Raw genomic sequence first — 20,104 nt, forward strand, 5'->3', positions numbered from 1 at the left:
TTTCTCTAATTATAGTCCTAGAAAGTGGGATAGAACCACATTTTTGGTACAGCTTACTGTTTAAAATATGGTCGTTCAGACGGGTACCCGAAAGAATATTGAGACAATTCCTCTAGAAAAAAATCTAACAAATTTTTCTGTCTGTCTGTACGCCCAAGTTTCAGAGCCATACTTGGACAATGTCATCAGTGTAGCTTTTAATATTCTAATCTTGGTCCACAAATTTATCTTGCTCTTCTTTCAAACTTATTTTTGACTATGAAAATACGCCCTGGGCCTTGGCAATTCTACATTTAACATCTTCGCTGCATCCATCATCTTTTCTAATAATATTACCTAGGTAAGTGAAGCTATCCACTTGATCGATCTTCTTGTTACCCAACATCACTTCTTCTGATTAACTTGTTCCAGGTCTAAGTCCCTTAGCGTTCTTAAATATTAAATCTTCAAACCTATTCTGGCGCTCTTAACTGTCAAAACCTCAAAAAAAATCATCATTTTGCTAATATTTTTATCTAGGATTCTCTAGGACGCAAATGATCAGCATGCTTTAAGTCTATGAGAGTTTTACTTCCTCTTTTGATTCTAATTTCTCCCCTTGCCTTTGTCGGTCTCCTTTGGACATTCGCCATCAAAATGATCCATATAGAAGAGGATAGAACGCAACCCTGCTTAACTCTTGATTCAATATCAAACGACCTACCAATCTCATTTCCTACCTTGACTGCTGCAATGCTATTTTTGTAGATAGCACTAATCACTTTAGTGTATTTATCTGGTATATCATACAAGGATAGGACCTTCGTTAAAGCTCTTTTATTGGCTGAATCAAACGCTTGTTCATAATATATAAAACTGAGGACGAAAGGTGTCTGATAACTCAGGCACTTCTCAATTATTAATCTAAGAGTATGAATTTGGCCGATACATTCTCCCCCCCCTTCCTGAAACCACACTATTTTGTCCTTAAACTTTGTCTACAGCATCTCTAAGTCTAAAAAGTATTATCATACTAAGTAATTTGCTTCCTACTGAGACAAAGCTATTGCCTCCATTACCACACTCACTCTTATTATCTTTCTTATAGAGGGGTTTAATTAGAGTTTTTCTAAACATCGATGGGTGCTTCCTCTTTTTCGAAAACCATATTGATAATTTTCATTAATTTATCTCTAACTGAACATCCACCATATTTGAAAACTAATTTGCCACAGTATCACTACCTGGGGCCTTATTACTTTTTAATGCTTTTAGTATTGTCTCCTTGCAAAATAAACTTTCATTCCCTTCCAAAGTCTTACAATTTTTTTTTCTTTTCTGAATCATTTCCTATAATTCAGTACGGTTTGCCCTCTCCACCTCTTTTTAAATCTTTTATTGTCACTATTTGTGACCTCGTTCCTATCTTTAACGCGGGTAAGTCCAGATTGACTAGTCCCTCTCAATATTTTAACATGCAAATAAAATATTTTACTTTTATTCCTTGTAACTGCATCTTCCGGATATTCAGCAAGTTTATCCATGATCTTTACTTCGCACCTCCTTAATTCATATTTATTGCTTTCTCCGTTTTCTTTACATTCCTCTTGTTTTCATAGGATCTGTCACTCAAATATCTTCTCTACTAGATCTAAAGCATTTTCACTAAAATTCCTAGATTTGTTTCTAATTCTCTTATCTAGGACACTATCTGTTACCTCGCTAACTATTTTCCTAAAATTATTCCATCCATCTTCTACATTTTTAGATTTTGGACTCTAGCTTAATTATTCAACTGTTCTTGGAAATTTTCTCTCAAATTCCCATCCTGGAGTCTACCAACGCCATAACTTCTGGGAAGGTAGTTATCCTGCCTAAATTTCAGCTTTAAATTAACCCTAGACACTACTAGATGATGATCTTTAATTTTAATATCAATAACACCACTGCTATGTATTCAAGCCTCTTGTGTTAATCCTGTCAGACTTTGGTTTACGATAACATTATCAATAAGGTTGGTTGTATTGATTATGGGTCATTATATGACCAAATACTGTATTGTTTATAACTTGATTGTTATGCCTGTAGAACTGCAGCAGTCTATAACTGTTACTATTTTCTTTTCCTATCCCAAATTTCCATAAACTGGTGGTACTATCTATTCCTGTTTCTACCAATCTGTGCATTAATATTTCCTAATAAAATACCATCTTTCTATCAGGGATCCTGTCTATTTGGTCCTCTTGCCTTAAGTAAAATCCATCTGAGTCAGTACTTTCTCGATCAGCCGGTACTTTTTAGCCATATAATGAGCAACTAGCCTTCTATCATTAATACATTTCTTATCTATGTAAGACTTAGCAGCTTCCTTATTCATCATGAGCCCTACTCCCTGTCTATATACCCCCTTCTTCCTGCCTGAGTAAACCAATTCTATATCACCTAATTTCATGTTCCCTATACCTGGGATATGAGTTTCTAAAGCTTCTAATAAGTTCAATCCCGAACGAATGCAGAACAGAAACTAACACATCTTCTCAGGTCACATAGAACGGTACAGCAAGTAGTTCCTGGCACCACCAGCATTAATGGGGGCATTTTGCAATCTTGAGCACACCTTAGTCACATCTTGGTCACAACATAGTTTTATTTGTATGAGGAAGGGGGGTGTTCTGTCTCCCACGTCAACACCCTGCTCTTTATGCTAAAATTTAGCTAATGCTAAACTGATAGCATTTTAATAATGCTAAAAATGTAGCCAGCTGGTGATGGCTAGCAGATTGCATTGCTAGCTGATTGCACTTTTTATTTCAAGGAAGTGTCAAGTACTTAACCTCTGCAGTTTTTATTGGAAGTGTGGACCTCAATTTGGATTGAAGAATATGAAATTATGTTTTGAAAGGCTTTTTGCCTTGGTTCAAGGACGGTTTTTCCTTGCTCTTGAGCCAGATTCTACAGTGTGTGAGCTGACCTGGAGTTTTATAATGAATTTCATCGAGAACTATCTTAATTTGTTCCTCTGAGCTGCTTTGAGCCATGTTTCTTCTTAACGAAAAGATCTGTAGAAGTAGTTAAGCAAACAGGCACCAGTTTCAAATTGAAGTTGAACTAAAATCTAAAAGTGTTTAAAATCAACGGCGGTTCCCTGGCCTTAATGTCAATACATTTTTTTTAAATGACGAATATAAAAATCTAAGGATCCAAAAGAGATTTTTTCCAAGGGATCCAAGATTCGCCGGCTACTATAACAAGCCATTTTTATTTTTGATTTCGGTTGAGTTTATTATTACATTTTCTGGTTTGGGACGGTGGCAAAGGAACAGATTTCCAAGTACCTCCTAAACTCAAATAACTCTCTAATTTCCAAAGAACCTGGAGCTTCTCCTTTGCTCCTTTCTTAGAATTAATCTTGAAAAGTTGGCCCATGGCCGAAAAAATCAACTTCTGGACTAAGAGACATATAATTTTTCAACGCTGATCCTTGAAGAGCTAATAAAGTGCATTAGATTAGTATTTTGTGTGTATAAAAATTCGTCCATGAGCCGTAAATTTTTGGGAACTTTAAGGGTTGTTAACTTCATTGAGGCGGAACATATCCCCTCCCCTCCCCCCCCCCCCATAAAAAATTGGGAAACGATTTTGTGCAAAAACGAGCCAATTTTTGGTTGTGTGCAAAAATGAGCTTGATACGCAAAGCAGGTAATAAACCCACTCGTCACCACCGACGAATTTTTTTTTTAGAAAGATGACAATGGTCTATTTTGTTTGGACCAGTATTACAGATTTTTTTTCAATCTACAAGTTAGGAGAACTAGATTAAATAGCCCTTGTAACAACCTCCCTTCTTCCTCCCCGTCCTGCTGCCCACTTTATTGCTGGAATGTTCTCACGTTGCCTTGTTTGGACCAAGACCATGCAAGGATCTTCAATCTGTATGACGGAAGCACCAAAATCAGACCATGCCCCCCCCCCCCCCTCGCGTTTCTCCACAGCCGAGTTTTCTGTAAAAATATGGGTAATTCGAACATAGTTTAAACCAGAATCATACAGGAATGTTTAATCAGTTTTATTGAAAACAGGAAGCGGGCCAGTGGGCTATATTCGCTCCTCTTGCCATTTTTTTGCAGAAAGGTGGGCATATTGACCCTGATTTTAATCAGAATCATCTTAGAACTTTCAATAGGTATCTTTGGAGAACTAAAGTGGACCAAAGGGCCCTCCAATCAGGGGCCTCCAATAGCAGGCGCGAAGGACCGCTGCTTTACGGGCTAATTTTTTTTAATGGGTAAATGAACTGACGGAAATATATCCCGGGACATCAATGAAAGAAGATCAGCCTCTCTCGGTAAAAAAAAAAATAAATAATTCTAAAAGTAAAATCTCCCAAACCAGTCTGTAACATAACCAGCCGTTCGGTAAATTCATTACCCCCCCCCCCCAATTATTTTGGCTTGTGACGCCTCTGCCTCCAATACCTGCCAGCTTTTATCTTATATGTAGAAACTTGCGCCTTGTTTGAACCAAAATCTAGCAAAAAATAATTACTTTTAGTACTAGAGGACCCGGGTGGATCTGTTGCTCCTCCAATGCCCTGTCCCTTCCGCCTCTAACTGTTCTGCACAACGGTAGGAATGTTCCATCTTGTTTAAACTGTAGACGTGCAATGATTTTTCTATATGTATTAGCAGAAAAATAAGTATGTCATTCTTCTGATGAACTTTTTCTTTTTTTGTACTTTGTTTCCTTCAATTTTGATTCCTTCTTAACTTAGGAAAAAATGTTTTAATTCAATTATTTTAATTTCATAAAAGTTCCTATTCCCTCGTTTGAGATTAAGAGTTGCATAATCTGAGATTTACTCAATTTCTTAATGCGTTTTTTATAATTAACTCTGTTTACCTTTTATTTCTTTAACAATGTGTGGAATTTAGCACAGACTATTTGGTCTCTATATATGTTTACATACTTTAAGTGTTTTCCTTTGTAGAGGTATATTGACCAAATAAACTGTAATTTATTTGTGTGGAGAGTGATGCGAATGTGTCATTAGGATTTCAACCTTGTCCTAGGCCTTGATTTTTCTGAAGAAATTTATATTCCTCCACATTTGTAATATTTAAACCTTTTCATTTTTCCTGGTCAAAGAGTAATGACTTATTAATTGCTGACTTATAGCCAGTATTCTGATTATTGATTTATAGCCAACTATTTATTATTTGTATTAATTGCCGCTAGAAATTTCGACACAATATAAAAACATGTCGGGGAGAAAATGTTTTTTTTTACAGAAATTAATAACTTAGCCAAGTTTGCTGTTTTTAGGGTCTGCCAAGTTAATTACTATGGATTGAAGAAAGTTAATGTCTAAACTTTTTTATTGGTACTTGAGCGTGAATGACGATAGTAATGATGAACGTCATTCTTTATGGGGACATTTTCGAAGAAATAATGTTTAAATGTGCATCATTTTTCTGTTTAAATACAAGTACGTACAGATTTAAAGAGCAATTCCTTTGAAATTTTGGCGTTGACTGTTGCGCTCCCATGAAAAGCGGTGCCAGGACCACATAGAGTGCATGTCACAGAGATTCACCGTATGGCCGATGAATATTTATAAAAGAAATGTTTAAAATGTTGCTTTTACTTATTTAGAAGTAGTAATACAAAAAGTTTCAACTAAAATAGAAACTTTCTCTGTTACATCTTTTCTTTTTTTCTTATCTTTTTATTTTTTTTGCGCGAAATTATTCGAAAAGATCGTTTTTGAATAGAAGAAGATTTATTTGGCGCTTAGTAGATTATATTAAGTGTAATTCGTCTTTTTTCAAATCCTTAAATTTCCATCTATATTGAAAGAATTTATACGGTTTTTTTGTTTGTTTTTTCTCTGGTTTTGTTATTGTTTTATTATAGGTTTCAATAAATCATCAAACGAATCATTTGTTACTGGAGAGGAAGAGCCCTGGGTTTTCCGCGGTGGTTTGGCAACAGACCTGCAGGTAAGCTATACCGTGTTCACTATAGTTTTTCTTTTTCGAAACTCGTGCTCAAAGATAGCACAGAAGTATAGTTCTTTTTTCAATTTAGGTTGACCTACCTCCTTCTTCATTCAATGTTCATGCATGTATGAACGACAGTTGTGTGGGGGATTTAGGAAAGTACATTTTTTCATATCCATTAAAAAAAATCGATAAAAAACAAAATGCCTCCCCCTTCCCCGATAGATTTGATTTCTTTTTTTTTTTTTTAACTTAATTTTTTTTTTAAAGCGAAAAATCCTGTATTTTGGTGAATTGGTGCCACTTCATGCGTGTCTTATCTAAGTTAATTGGTTATTCTTCACAGTTGCAAATAAACATGAGGTTGTTGTACGCAGCACTATAAGTAGGCGGGCAAAGGGGAGAAAATTTCCCTCAAGCCTCGGGTTAATCCCGCTGGTATATCTGTCTCTAAATGTATACATCCGGGCCTATATCCATTTTATGGTGTTTTCACCCGTCTGGATTTATATTCGGACAGGAATTAGGGTGTATATTTTTTATATATAAACAGTTGTATTTTATAAATATCGGGGTATTTTATGCCAGCTTAAGTTGTATTTTCTAAGTTAACGTTTGTTTTTAACGTTATGTTATGCCAGCTTAAGTTGTATTTTCTAAGTTAACGTTATTTTATCCTCAATTTTTAAGATTGCAGGGTTGACTCGTGGAAACGGCTGATAACTGAAAATATTTTGAGAAGTCAAAGCTCGTCCTATCTAACTTAACATGCTTATTAATGCAGTTGCAAAAAAAATGCGACGTGCGTAATCTTTCTGAAAGATAGGGAGCGACTGCTTTTGATTAGGTGCTCTTATATAGTATTTAACTTCGTGAACCTTATGAGAAGAAATCAGTATTATGGAGGAGTCACCTTTGTTTACATGTTCACAACGCTTCCTATGTATCTTCGTAATTAATCTAATCGTAAAAGATCTTGAAATATAGTTTTGCACAGTCACTGTCAATGAGAGACTCCTTATGTGGGTTTATTTAAATAAGAATCCCTACCAAGAAATAATGTTTACACACTCATCTACATGGGTTGTCTCTCACGATCAGATAAATGTCTTATTTTTTTCTCATTTTGAAGTATTGAAATTTTTCGACGTATCTTTAAAAAAAAAATTCAATATATATATATATATATATATATATATATATATATATATATATATATATGTATATATATTATGTATGACGGTGTGTGTGTGTGTGTACACTTGCACCAGGCACGGACGCAGGAATGCCTCAATTCTCCCTCTTAATAAGTTTTGTATTTTTCAAGTGATTTGTCTATTTTTCCTATACCTATTGAGTAATATGCCCTTCTTTTCTCTCTCTTTTGTTATCTGACAAATTTTGTTCTCGTAACCCTTGAATTACGGATCAGTCGAAATAAATTTCCTTGTACTTGTCTGCCTAATACTAAAAAATTGTCCTAAATTTCCTCTAGATTGTGTTTTATGAATTACAAATTGAATACCTCCACCTTAGATTGAGGCTTGTTGGCTTTTTATTGAAAGAAGTTCTTAATTTTGTTCGAATGTCAATTCACAAACTATGAAGTGTAACTGGTAAGTAACGTTGCACCTCTTTTCGTTTCGTTTTAGGCATTTTTATTCATAGTAATTTCTACTCGTTTTAGTCTTATCAAACAGTTTGTGGTAATGAACTGAAAATAAGGAGTGACTCAGCCTAATTGTTAACGAATCTAAAAAAAACGGAATTTTGACAACAATAGATACATCAAAAGAATTGGCTTTTTACGCTGATCCCAAGTATATGAAATTCATCAAGTTTAATATTATCCATCAAAAGCTACGACCTTGAGAAAATTTGCCTGATTTTCGAAGGGGGGGGACGCACCTGAGAAGTCAAGGAATCTTAATAAAAATTGCCCACTCAGATTCAGCGTATAAGAGAACCCCGTCATAGAGGTTTCAAGTTTCCAGTAACAAAAATGTGAAATTTTTACATATTTTTGCCAGGAGAAAGGTCACGGATCCGTGTTCATTTGTTTTGCTTTTCCTATGGGTGATCATATTGAACCATTCGTCCTAGAAGATCGAGATAGGGCTTATTCGACGAAAATCAAAAGTTCTAGTGCCCCTTTTAAGTGGCCAAAGAGATTGGAGGGGAACTAGCCTCCCTCTCACGCACCCTTTCCCCCCAAAGTCGTCTGACCAAAACTTCAAGATAGGCATTAGGTTCAGGATAGTTGAAAGGTCCAAGGACTTTGCGTTTGGAGATGACATGGCCCCCTAAAGCCCCTGGGGAAAGGGCTGTAAGCTATGAAATTTGCCCATTGTTTACATTTAGTATTTTTTATTCTGAAGTATACCGAAATTTTTTTCGGGGGGGGGGATTTCCACGGGAGAATTTTTCATGGAGAGGGAAATTTCCAGGAGTGAACTTCCCAGGGGAATTTGCCAGAATTCCAGTGCGAAATTATTTTTATTTGTCTTACTTTCTCTTTGGCGACTCAATTTTACATGTGGAGATGTTCCGGAGAACTGTCTGAAGATTTTTCCATTGGGAGTGGGGAGTTCCTTAGGAGGAACTTCCCGTTGACGGGGGGGGATTTCCGGGAATAAATTTCCTCGGAGGTGGATATTTCCAGTAGGTCTGAAAAACGATCGAAAGTTTGATTAAGAAGCAAGTTTTTCTTTCCATTTGAAAGTATGCTAGGGGGATTTTTTAAGGTGGAATCGTCCGCAACAACTTTTCCATGGAGAATTTTCAGCGAGGATGGAATTGACCGGTAGGATTTTACGAGGGAGGAACTTTCCATAGCGGAATTTCTTATGGGGAAGAATTATCCCTGGAGGGGAAGGTGGATTTCTCGGTATTATTTGAAAAACAATCAGAAATTAAATTTTGAAAAATAAGTTTGTTAACTGAAAGTAAAAAGCAACATTCAAACTTAAACCGAACAGAAATGTTTCTGTATAGGAGGAGGGCTGCCCCCTCCTCAACACTTTGTTCTTTACGCTAAATTTTGACTTTTTGTCCCAGTTCTTTAAAAACAACTTCTGAAACAATTTAATTTAAAATGTTTCAGGTTAAATTAAATGCTAACTAAAAAATGTAAACATTTAATTGTTAAATTAAATGTTTTAATTTAAAGTTTCTAATTTAAGTTAATCAAATAGTTTGTGGTAACGAACTGTAAGGAAGGAGCGACCCGGATCAATAGTAACCGAAACTCTAAAAAACAGAATTTTGATACCAATAGATACATCAAAAGAATCATATTTTATGCTAATTTCAAATATATAAGTTTCATCAAGTTTAATGCTACCCATCAAAAGTTACCTGAGGAAATTTGCCTGATTTTCGAAAAAAGGGGGAGACAACCCCTAAAAGCCATAAAACCTTAATGAAAATCACACCATCAGTTTCAGCGTATCAGAGAACCCTACTGAAGAGATTTCAAGCTCCTATCTGCAAACATGTGGAATTTTGTATTTTTTGCCAGAAGAAAGGTCACGGATGTGTGTTTATTTGTTTTTTTTTTCATATTTTATTTATTTTTATTTATTTTTTTCCAGGGGTGATCGCATCGACCCAGTGGTCCTAGGATATCGTGGGAGGGCTGATTCGAACGGGAATTAAAAGCTCTAATGCCCTTTTTAAGTGACCCAAAAAATGGAGGGCAACTAGGTCCTCTCCCATGCTCATTTTTTCCTCAAGGTCACCCGATCAAAATTTTGAGATACCCATTTTGTTCAGAATGGTCGAAAAATATAAAAGCTATGTCTTTGAGGATGACTGAATACCCCATAGTCCCCGGAGGAAGGGCTGCAAGTTATGAACTTTGCCCAATGTTTACATGTAGTATTGGTTATTGCGAAATATACAGACGTTTTCAGGGGGGATTTTTTATGGTAGTGGGGGGGGGGGTCGGGGGTTACGTGGGAGGATCTTTTCATGGGGGAATGGACACTGCTATGAAGGAGGCTCCGGATTTCCCAGGATTATCTAAAAAAAACATCAGAAATTAAATTAAAAAAAAACAAGTTTTTCAACTGAAATTGAGGAGCAACATCAAAAATTAAAACGAACAGAAATTATTACGTATATGATTGGGTTCGCCCCTAGTCAATACCTCGCTCTTTACGCTAAAGTTTTTAGCGCTATTTTTTCTAATTAACCGTCTTTGTGATTAAGGGGTCGCTCTTTACGCTATAGTTTGACTCTTTCTCACAACTCTATTTTTTTTAAACAATAAAAACTTTAGCGTTAAGAGTGAGGCGTTGAGAAGGGGACAGCCACTTTCATATACAGAATAATTTATGTTCGCTTTAAGTTTTAATGTCGCTCCTTACTTTCAGTTAAAAAAGCTTGTTTTTTTATTTAATTAGAATAAGAAGCTTTTTTAATAGTACCAAAAAACCTTAACGCGAAGAGTGAGGGATTGAGGAGGGGGCAGTCCCTCTCATGTATGGAATAATTTCTGTTCGTTTTAAGTTTTAATGATGTTCCTTACTTTCGGTCGAAAAACTTTTTTTATTTAACGTCTTACAAAGGCTAGTTCATTGAAGCTAAAATCCGTTTAGTTTTGAAAGCCGCTCTTTGCTTTGCTCTCCTTGCAAACTAACAGTATTTTTGATGAAACCAGCAAGTTAGTATTTGCTTGTAATTCTTCGTCCATGTCCAAAATGTCATTGAACAGCAGATTGCAACGAAAAGTATGAGCTCTTTGGCAGCATACTATTTTCTATCATTATAACTGTCACGAAATTTAACGGTGGATGAATTCATGTATTAATTATTTAGGGTATTTTTGTGTGTGCAGATGAATGTTTTGCCTGAGGACACAGAACTAGTGTTTCTTGTTGTATTAGATTGGGAGAATTTGTCAAGAGTAGGCCCACATTTATTGGACAACTTTTCGAAGTTGTCGAGTAAAATGTCTCCTCCAAACAAAAACTCCCTGAAAAGAGTTAAAATTGGTCGTATTTCGCGCGATATCAACGTCTTTGAAATCAACGTGTTTATCTTTCAGACTATATTGTTGATTTTATAGAAGTTATCTTCGAGTCCAGATTTACTATTTAAGCTGTGGGGGGTACAAAGGCCAAGAACTGTATAGGGTAGAAGACTTTAGACACCCTTATTTTGCTCTGTTCTTCAGAGATTTGTCCATCTGTTGTCCAGTATAGTTAGATTATGCTTGTCTAAACATCCCCAAAACGATGTCTATTCCAACAAAAATTTGGTGAAAGTCTTTCGTTCTATTTTTAGTAGAAACTGTATTGAAGTTGCTTTTCAAAGTTTGTATACGTCGCTTTTACTTTTAGTTAGATTTTGGGAAATCAGTTTGATTTTTCTTTTTTTAATGGTATCTTTCAAGGTGCCTGGCCGCTAAGACTTCCTTCAAAGAAAAAAGGAGACGGTTTTCAGAATTAACTTCCCTTGAGAACAGCTTTTATTTAGGTCTTTTTCTAGAATTATGTCTATTAGACTTCCTTTGAAGGAAAAAGGAGATGGGTTGTCAGAGTTAATCTCCCTCGACAGACCGATGCCAATGGAGGTGTGGCGTCTTACCAACCTCTTCTTCAGGTATTCAGGGTGGTGAATCTTATTAAACGTATTCCGGCCGTACCTTGTTTTGGCTTGTGTGCGTATTGTCTTGGCAAATGGTGGCTGTAGGTGGTACCATTGTGCTACTTCTACTCTCTCACTGACAGGTCGTATTGGTACCCAATCATGCTATAGGTCGCCATTAGGGTTATACTTTGGATCCTCTTTAGTGGCGCCATTAGTGTTTTACAAGCACCTGCAAAAACCGAGCGTACATATTCAACTATAGGCGTAATCCAAGACATGTACAGAGGGATAACTGAGCTGGATGATTCTTAGAATAAAGAATCCCGCCCAGCTTTCTCGCGCAGGAGGATAGGGCCTGATCCAAGTGGGGTCCCCATGAGAGGTCCGGGGAGAAATGTATTCCTAAAAGAAAAAGTATGTCAACTGTCTTGATAGCTTTCACCCTTGAAGATGAAGTCTAGATGTCAATTGGAGAGCGTTGATCTGATGATTAGTAGATACTCAATATTAGATGCATTGAAGTTGAACATCCTGACATCAGACCACTTTTCTATGTCTATAAGAGCTGATGTTTGGGACAGGTACGGTGATACAGGTTCTACTTGTTTGTGGACAGCTCCATGGGCCGTTGTCCAATCAGAAAAATGATGCAGGGGGTTCTTTACGAGATATAGGGTAACCTACCATTGGCACTATTGATAAACGTACACAAATAAAAATTACAAATAATGTAGAACACAATATGCACTGTGCTATTGATACACTTTCGGACATGTTGCTTGGAGATAGGGCTTACGTGCCTGGCCTGCCTTCAGACCAGCTTTGGTAGGCAAAATTTGTCCCTTAACGAGAGTACTGGCCAGCCATCAGTAACAAGCGACACTTGGATTTCATAACCGGTGCTATTAAGGGAATTTCTTTATCCACCTCTGTTCGCTCCTCAAAGGATCTTTTTTACGCTCCGCTTAGCACTTCAAATTTCCAGGGGGAATAACAACCCCCCTCTCTCGGAAATGGTTCTGGCAACCATCACCGGCTTTAGTCCATCCTAACTCGGCAGCGTATTCCAAAAATATCCTGCCTCGTGGTCAGACACTGGGCAGGAAAGCCGGTGGCTAGATGGTGATCGAAATTAGCAGTAGTAGCCTCCTGTTTTTACCCACTAATCTCAGGGCACCACTAGAAAGTTGTTACCACCATACCCTCCAACGAGCTGTGCCTGTCTTTGTTACTGTCTCCTTTCGTTTATTCGTCCCTGTATGTTTCCCTTCGGTTGATCCCGGGTTCGTTTCCTGGCTCCTTCCTTCGCGTGTTGTTTTTTTCTCATGCTCCTATTTCTCATTTGTTTTTGTTCCTTTTTTCTTAGTTCCAATTCAGTAGGTTTTGACTGTTGTATGATGTCACACCAACTGTAAGCTGTTTTATTGTGAAAAGTTACAGTGTTTATTAATAATTTCCAATGTTCGTTTCTTTGCTCCTTTGTTCCTTTATCGCTTCGGTCTCAAACTAACATTTTCTACCTATTTTTGTTCCTGTGTTTGGCCCTGTGTTTGTTTTTTTCTGAGCCAGAATGGGCTTTGACAGTGGTTTAACTTCAAATCAACTTTTAGTTATTTTTTCACGAGAGTGCAGTTGATAGTTCAGATATGTTGTTTATTATATTAGAAATGGCACTAGAACTCTCAGTTCCCAATTTAATAATTCCTCTCCTAAATTTTGCCCATCACTCCTTCTATACGAAGTCGTCGGAAGAAAAAAGGAAAAAAGGCATGGGGACCACATTGTTCTACACTTAGTCCCCTCCCTTACAGCATTCATGTCATTATGAGCAAACGATTTATGAATGAACACAGATTTAGGACGCTTTATGACATAACCATGTCATGTTGAAGAATTTGATGTGTATACTGTAGAGCTGTTTTGCAAGATAGAAGACGGTTCTAAACCTCCTGGCTAAGGTTTTGGATCATCGAAATCGATTGGTTATCGTAGAATATCGGTTCTCGGGTATTTTGACCCTTTTTAAAGTACGTATGTATGAAAAAAATGGATTTGTTTTAATTGCATCTTACTTTGATCCAATTTTTTTTACTCTTAATAGAAATTTCAATATCCAATCGAGTGAGCACTCTCCTAAGTTTCTGCGACCACCTTTTCTGTACGAAGTGGTTGAAAAAGGAGTTATAGAGGGCAGATCCCTTTTAATAAGTGCCCGAACTGGGGGCACTTGACACAAAGGAAGTAAACCCATCGAGGACTATACGAAGTGTACGGATGTTTAAAAAAAACTTGGGAACTGGGCCAGGTGGCGATAATCACAAGCGGAGGAGAAGAAGGCCCCTCGGATGTACACTCAGCAATGCCCACCGGCGTGTGGACACGTCCCGTAAGTTATAAACCTTCTCCCAGTAATGGGTTAAATTGCATTGTGAAGCCGAACATCATCATTGGAGGATCCTCTATAGGAGGACAACTGAGAAAGGTTTGATGATTCGGACATGAATAACAGTCTCTGCAAATTTGTCTTGGGCATGCAGTGGGTTGCTCCGGCAAACCACTCAAGAGGTTGGCGTCCCTGCACGCAGAGCTTTAGAGTGGTAATTTCCATAAAGAGCCGACTCGTATCCCTTTTTGGGGTCATCACCACCTTTGACGAGGTTAATTATGAGGTCTGTGACCGTTCCTTATCGTATGATGCAAATCTGTCTAAAGACTTCTTCTTTCCCCACATTGGACTAACCACCCATACTGCTGGTGATTACCCAGTTTTCAAACCAAAAAAACAGCCTTGGATTGGACTTCCTTCACGTAGATGACCAAATGAGCGACCCAAGACTGTTCTTACGGATACACTTACTGTGGCCCACTGTAATGTGTGTGGTCTCCGATCCAAGATGAATTACCTTTAGGATATAATGAATAAGGTCTCTCCTTTTGTCATGTGTGTAACCGAGACCAACCAAAATTCTAGCGTCATTGACAGTGAGGTAAATATTCCTGAATGCACTATGCTAAGATTGGATCGAATAAATCAAAGAAGCTCGAGTTTTGGTTGAGGTAGAGTTGCTGTTTACATAAAAAAGGATGTCCCCTTTATGTATATTCAAATTCCTAGCGAAAAATAGGTCCCGTGGGTGAAGGTAAACCTACCAAGCAAATTTTTTGTTGTTGGTACTGTGTATAACCCACCGAAGATGAAAATCACCGAGCATCTGGAAGACTGCTTGGAATTTCTGAAGAGAAAATTCCCAAAATCAGGGATAATCATCCAAGGTGACTTTATCATCCTTTATTGTCACTGGCTGAAAAGCCATACAACGGTTGTGGAAGGCACAGCTCTGCTAAGCTTCAGCCTTTCTTATGGTCTATATAGACGAGCTTGTTGAACTCAACACTCACATTGGCCCTCATGGATCATTCCGGCTTAAGCTGTTCTTGACTGATCATTCGGATATGTTTATTGTCGAAGGCTATCCTTTTGTCAGCGACCAAGTGGTAGTGATAACTCGTAGAAATCTGAAAATACCTCCACCTGTAAAGCACAATCGGATCATAAGGCAGTATAACCGAGCAGACTGGGATGAACTACAAAACTGCTTATCGGCATTGCCATGGAGTAAATATACAACTGGGGGACCCAGTTAACGCAGTGGCACTCTACGAAAAAGCGATTAGAGAAGCTATTGAGCAACGTTTCTCATCAAAGAGAAGAAGCAATCGTTTCTCATCATCAAGTTGCTTCTTGAGACAAACTACGGTTCAGTGCTGCCTGTAGGAAGGCAACTAAGGGCAGTAAGAAGGCCCATAAGAAATGGCACTCGACTAAATCGGATGAGGATCGGAATGCTTTAATTCGAGCTCGGAACGAGTCTATTAAAGCCACACGCCAAGTTAAAACTAATTACAAACGCAAGTTTGAAGTAAAGCTAAAAAGTACCCCTGCAAAGCAATGCTGGAGGATTGTCAAAGAATCTCTACCCTCATCCAAACCTGTTTTAATTCTATCACTTCATGTTGAAGGGGTGATGATGCATTCTGGCCAGGAAAAGGTGGATGCTCTTGCAAAAGCTTTTGAAAAGATTTCTCAACTTGATGACGCAGGAGTCTTCCCTCCCCTCTTCCTATAACGAACAGACGCGAAAGTCACTCGTATAACATAACCAGTAGCAAAGCTTTTAGAACGCTCTGTCAATTGGATGTCACCAAAGCTTCAGGGCCTGATGCGATATATAGTATCATCCTCAAATGCTTTGCCTCTGAACTCGCTGGTCCTCTTGCATCTCTGTTTTTAATTTGCATTGCAGCAGGAACATTTTCGGAAGCCTGGAAAGTTGCTCAAGAAGTCCCTGTCCGTAATGATGATGGTGACCCTGCTAATGTAGGATCTTTTCGGTCAAACAGTCTCCTGTCCTGCGTATAAAAATTTTATGAGCGTATCATCAACAAGACCGTTTATCAGTATATCGAGTCACACCGCTTATTGACTGACACACAATACGGTTTTCTTACGGTCTATGTTAGACAGTCTAATTCCGCAGTACCAAGAGTGATCGAGCTCTCGTCTCAGAGACATAACATTTGCTTTTTCTCTTTTGACACCGCAAAAGCCTTTGATCACGTATGGCACAAGGGCCTTCGATGCAAATTAAAAGCCTACGGGGTTGATTGTCGTCTATTTGAGGTGCTTGCTGATTCTCTTTGCCAGCGATTAATAAGGGTCGTTCTTGACGGCTTCATTTCAAAAGAATGCCCTGTTTTTAGCTAGAGCACCCCAAAGAATTATTCTTGGACCCACTCTTTTCCTGGTGTTCATAAACGATCTAGGGTATAGCCTTGAGGAAAAATACCTCACCGTTTTTCTGATGACACGACGACAAATTTTCATCACGAAACACGAAGATCCCAGAAATCCCCATAAGGGGCTTCATGTCAAACTGAAAAAAATTGAGGTGTGGGCAGATAAGTGCCTTGTGAGTTTTAAGGCATAAAAAAATAAAGGGTTCTTAATTTCGAAGGCGCAAAATGTGAAGGCTCCTGCTTCGTCACCCTGCTTGCGTTTCATTTCACTTCCTGCTTTCATTTTCGAAAAGGATGCAATAACAAGAATTGAGACGTCAGATCTCACTTGGGCTGAAAATCTCAGGAAAGTGACATCCTTGTGCTCCCGGAAATTAGGAGTAAAAGATGCAAAAGCCTCCTCCATTACGAGCTCATTTTGACAGTATTCATGTCATGTATCAGACCAGTCATTGAATATGCATGTCCTTTTTCTGCTGGTGCTCCAATTAGCCACATTGATCCTCTTCAATGAGTCTAAAACCTAGCAGTTCGTGCAGTCATTTCTAGAAACTCTAATGCCGAACCCCTTCAGTCGATCCAAGATGGAGTTGACGTGGGTTCAATGTCGGTGTTCAGTCTTCAAATATATGCATTGTCCTCCATCTGAGGAGCTGTCATTACTTGTTCCAGATAGAATAAATGTTTTTCGACCAACTTGCCAAAGTACAGCTCGACAGGATTACCTTATACGGGCACCCCCCCCAAGAACACTTGAAGACAAGTTTCGCTCGACGATCCGTCGCCATTTGGAATGGCCTGTAAGTAGGGGTAATCCCAGAAATTCCTTCTCTTGAGACGTTCAAGAGAAGTTATAATAAACACCTTAAAAGTACTTAGCGTTGTAATTACCAGGACTAGTGACATATCATCGCTTGTAACGGAGCCGTGAAGCCTGTATAAAAAAAAACTGACTCTTTTGCCTGATTCTGTCAAAAACTTTTGCAATGTAAAAAAGTAGCCTAATATTGTACCCCTGGGCCAGAGATTTGGCCCACTCCTGATCAGGGGCATTGATGACGTCTATTGTCGAACGTCTGAGAGTAGATGCCTGAGAGTCTCGGTTCGTAATTTTGTGAGTCTGAAGGAAGGGAATAGATGGCCCTTTGACGACTGCAGTACTTTCTTGACAACACTCACACGATTTTTTGCGAAAGCATTTTAGAACTTGGTGACAAAATTTTCCTTGTATTATAGCTGAGATTGTAGAATCACACAAAGGGCGTCGCTATGCGCTATCATGAATCGTACTCCGTCTTCTGTGCTCTTAGAAAAAAGCGTGAATTTGTGTTCTTGCTTTTTTGTTCTAATACCCTTCTTGATGTTAGACCAGAGTTTACCTTTACTTGATATTTGTTCCCATTTCGAGAGTATATGACTTTTTATAGAATCTGACTTGAGCAATTGATATGTCTTCACCGCCTTGCCAGGACCTTCGACCTGTCCTACCAGTCTGGGACATTTAATCGGGCATATGGAATATTGCTCTGTAGATAAACAGCGACACCCTCTACCATAGAAGCATCATCTCTGTGGTGCCAATCTCACCTGAAGGTTGCGCATCCATGTAGGATAAACTAGCTGCTCTATATCTCTAGGTTGGTGCTGAGTCCCTGTAATCCCCATTTTGGTCGGTTTGACCTTTGTAACCAAATGGAGGTACTGTTTAAACCTTTATCTGAGACTATGTATATTACAGTAGCTACCGTAAAAGGGTCAGTCTTTGGAGTTTGGTGGCAAGCAGAAAATCGTTCGTGACATGTTAGTCCAATCCGAGACTTTATCGTGTAGATCCGAAGCACCGTACACCCATCCTTAGCATTAGAGATGTTGCTCTGGCGTAGGTTACTGTACCGTGTGTCCGTGTCTGGACCGGCGCATATTCATGACTTGTTTATTATATTTGAATTATCATATTATATTTTTATTTAACATTAACTCAACTGTAAAGCCGAGTCTACACTTAGGCTGCGGTAATTCAGAAGATGTGACGTGACAGTTTTGACAAATTTGGGTTTAACTCCCTCCCCTCACTAAGATTTGTACGCTGGCTTCAATAGTTCATTCCGTTTTCAAGTGAATTATTTGGGTCTTGCTTGGGGATTTTCCTCTTTCCCATAATGCAGTGCCCCTTTTCATTTTATTTTCTCTTTTTTCGCACAAGTCGGCCCTCTAAGATCAAACCATGGTCTATGCGAAAATAACTTTTTGGTAGTATTTACTTTTTGGTAGATGGTGCAAAAGTAACTTATTTGGTAGATTTACAATGTTTGGTATTGGTCCTCCAAATCGATTGCTCATGTCTTCAGATTCGCTAGATGTCTGATTTTTCATTTGTTCTTGTTCAGTCTAGTAGCTTCCAACTGTAACTTTCCGAAATTGATTTTGCAGGGAATGTGGTTTGATTTTTAGCTGTCGACAATATTTACATTACTACTGCTAATAAGTCAATGCAGCACCAAGCCGCCTGAGGCCAACACAACTACGCGCGCTCCTCCTCCGTCCCAATCTATTCAAAGCCTCCCTCTTTACACCCTCTCAAGAAGTTCCCATTTACCTTACATCGTTCCTTACGACTTCTTCTCACCCCATCCGGGGACAACCGCTTTTCGTTTGGCCCTAGGTGGTTGGGCGACAAGGACAATATTTGGGAATCTTTCCTCCTTCATCCGCAGAATATGTCCTAGCCATTTCATCCTTTCTCTCATTTTAGCCCTAGAAAGCGGGATTGAACCGTATTTTTTGTACAGCTTACTATTTGAGATACGGTCAGTCAGTCGGGAATCAAAACAATCCGTAGTCAAGTTCTCTGGACAACATCTAGCAACTCCTCCGTTTTCCAGAGCGCCCACGCTTCAGAACCATACTCGATTACCGTCATCACTATAGCTTCTAATATTCTAATCTTGGTTCGCAGACTTATCATCCTATTCTTTTAAACTTTTTAACGGTGAAAAAACACCATGGGCCTTGGCTATTCCACTTTTAACATCTTCACTGCACCCACCGTCTTTACTAATTTTACTACCTAGGTAAGTGAAGCTGCCCACTTGATCGATCTTATCGCTACCACAAATCACCTCTTCACGTTCACTTATTCCTAGTCTCATTTATTCTCTTAGATTGTCTGTACAATTCGCCTTTTTTCGTATCTTTTTCCGCCCCCCCCCTCCGCACCAAATTATTGTGTCCGTGCCTAGATACTGATTAGATTACATGCCAAACATTTACGCAGGGTGATAGGACTCCGGGCCGGTGACATCCCCTCCCGCTGAAATCCTGAGATTTTTAAGATACTTTTCACATTTTCTTGAATTCTCTATATAGTTTTCCTATTTCCTGCATTTTATTCCAACCCCCCCCCCTCCCCCAACATTCCATGTTAGGCAAATGACTAAGTAAGAAGGGTTAGTCATGAGCACGAAGCAATGCAAAAACTTGATTTTTGGCAAATTTTGATTTGGAGATATATTTTTAAGATCCCATTCGAGCTGTTTATAGAAACCAAATGAAATAGCTTCAGTTTTGGGGGAGGGGTGGCTAGTTTCAGACGACTTGATTCGTTATCATCAGAATTAGGAATTGTCCATTATTTGTTTTATTGTCATAGTTTTATAAAGTCATGATTGTGTACTCTGCATGTTTATACCATGTACTGTTTTTCAGAGAAGTGTTCTGCATTGTGACACTTTCAC

At 38.4% G+C, this 20,104-nt stretch overlaps 1 protein-coding gene across 2 annotated transcripts in view; it reads left to right on the forward strand.

The window, feature by feature from the left end:
- Nucleotides 1–20,104, forward strand: part of Oga (O-GlcNAcase) — a 142,452-nt gene that overhangs the window by 55,772 nt on the left and 66,576 nt on the right. For both annotated transcript variants that reach the window (XM_089090807.1, XM_089090808.1), the window contains exon 13: nt 5,893–5,978. In XM_089090807.1, coding sequence (XP_088946933.1) covers nt 5,893–5,978 — 86 coding nt within the window. The remainder of the gene's footprint in view (nt 1–5,892; nt 5,979–20,104) is intronic.

Source organism: Artemia sp. Qi Xiang Cuo, chromosome 6 (assembly GCF_049724085.1).
Source record: "Artemia sp. Qi Xiang Cuo chromosome 6, ASM4972408v1, whole genome shotgun sequence".
Lineage (NCBI taxonomy): Eukaryota > Metazoa > Arthropoda > Branchiopoda > Anostraca > Artemiidae > Artemia > Artemia sp. Qi Xiang Cuo.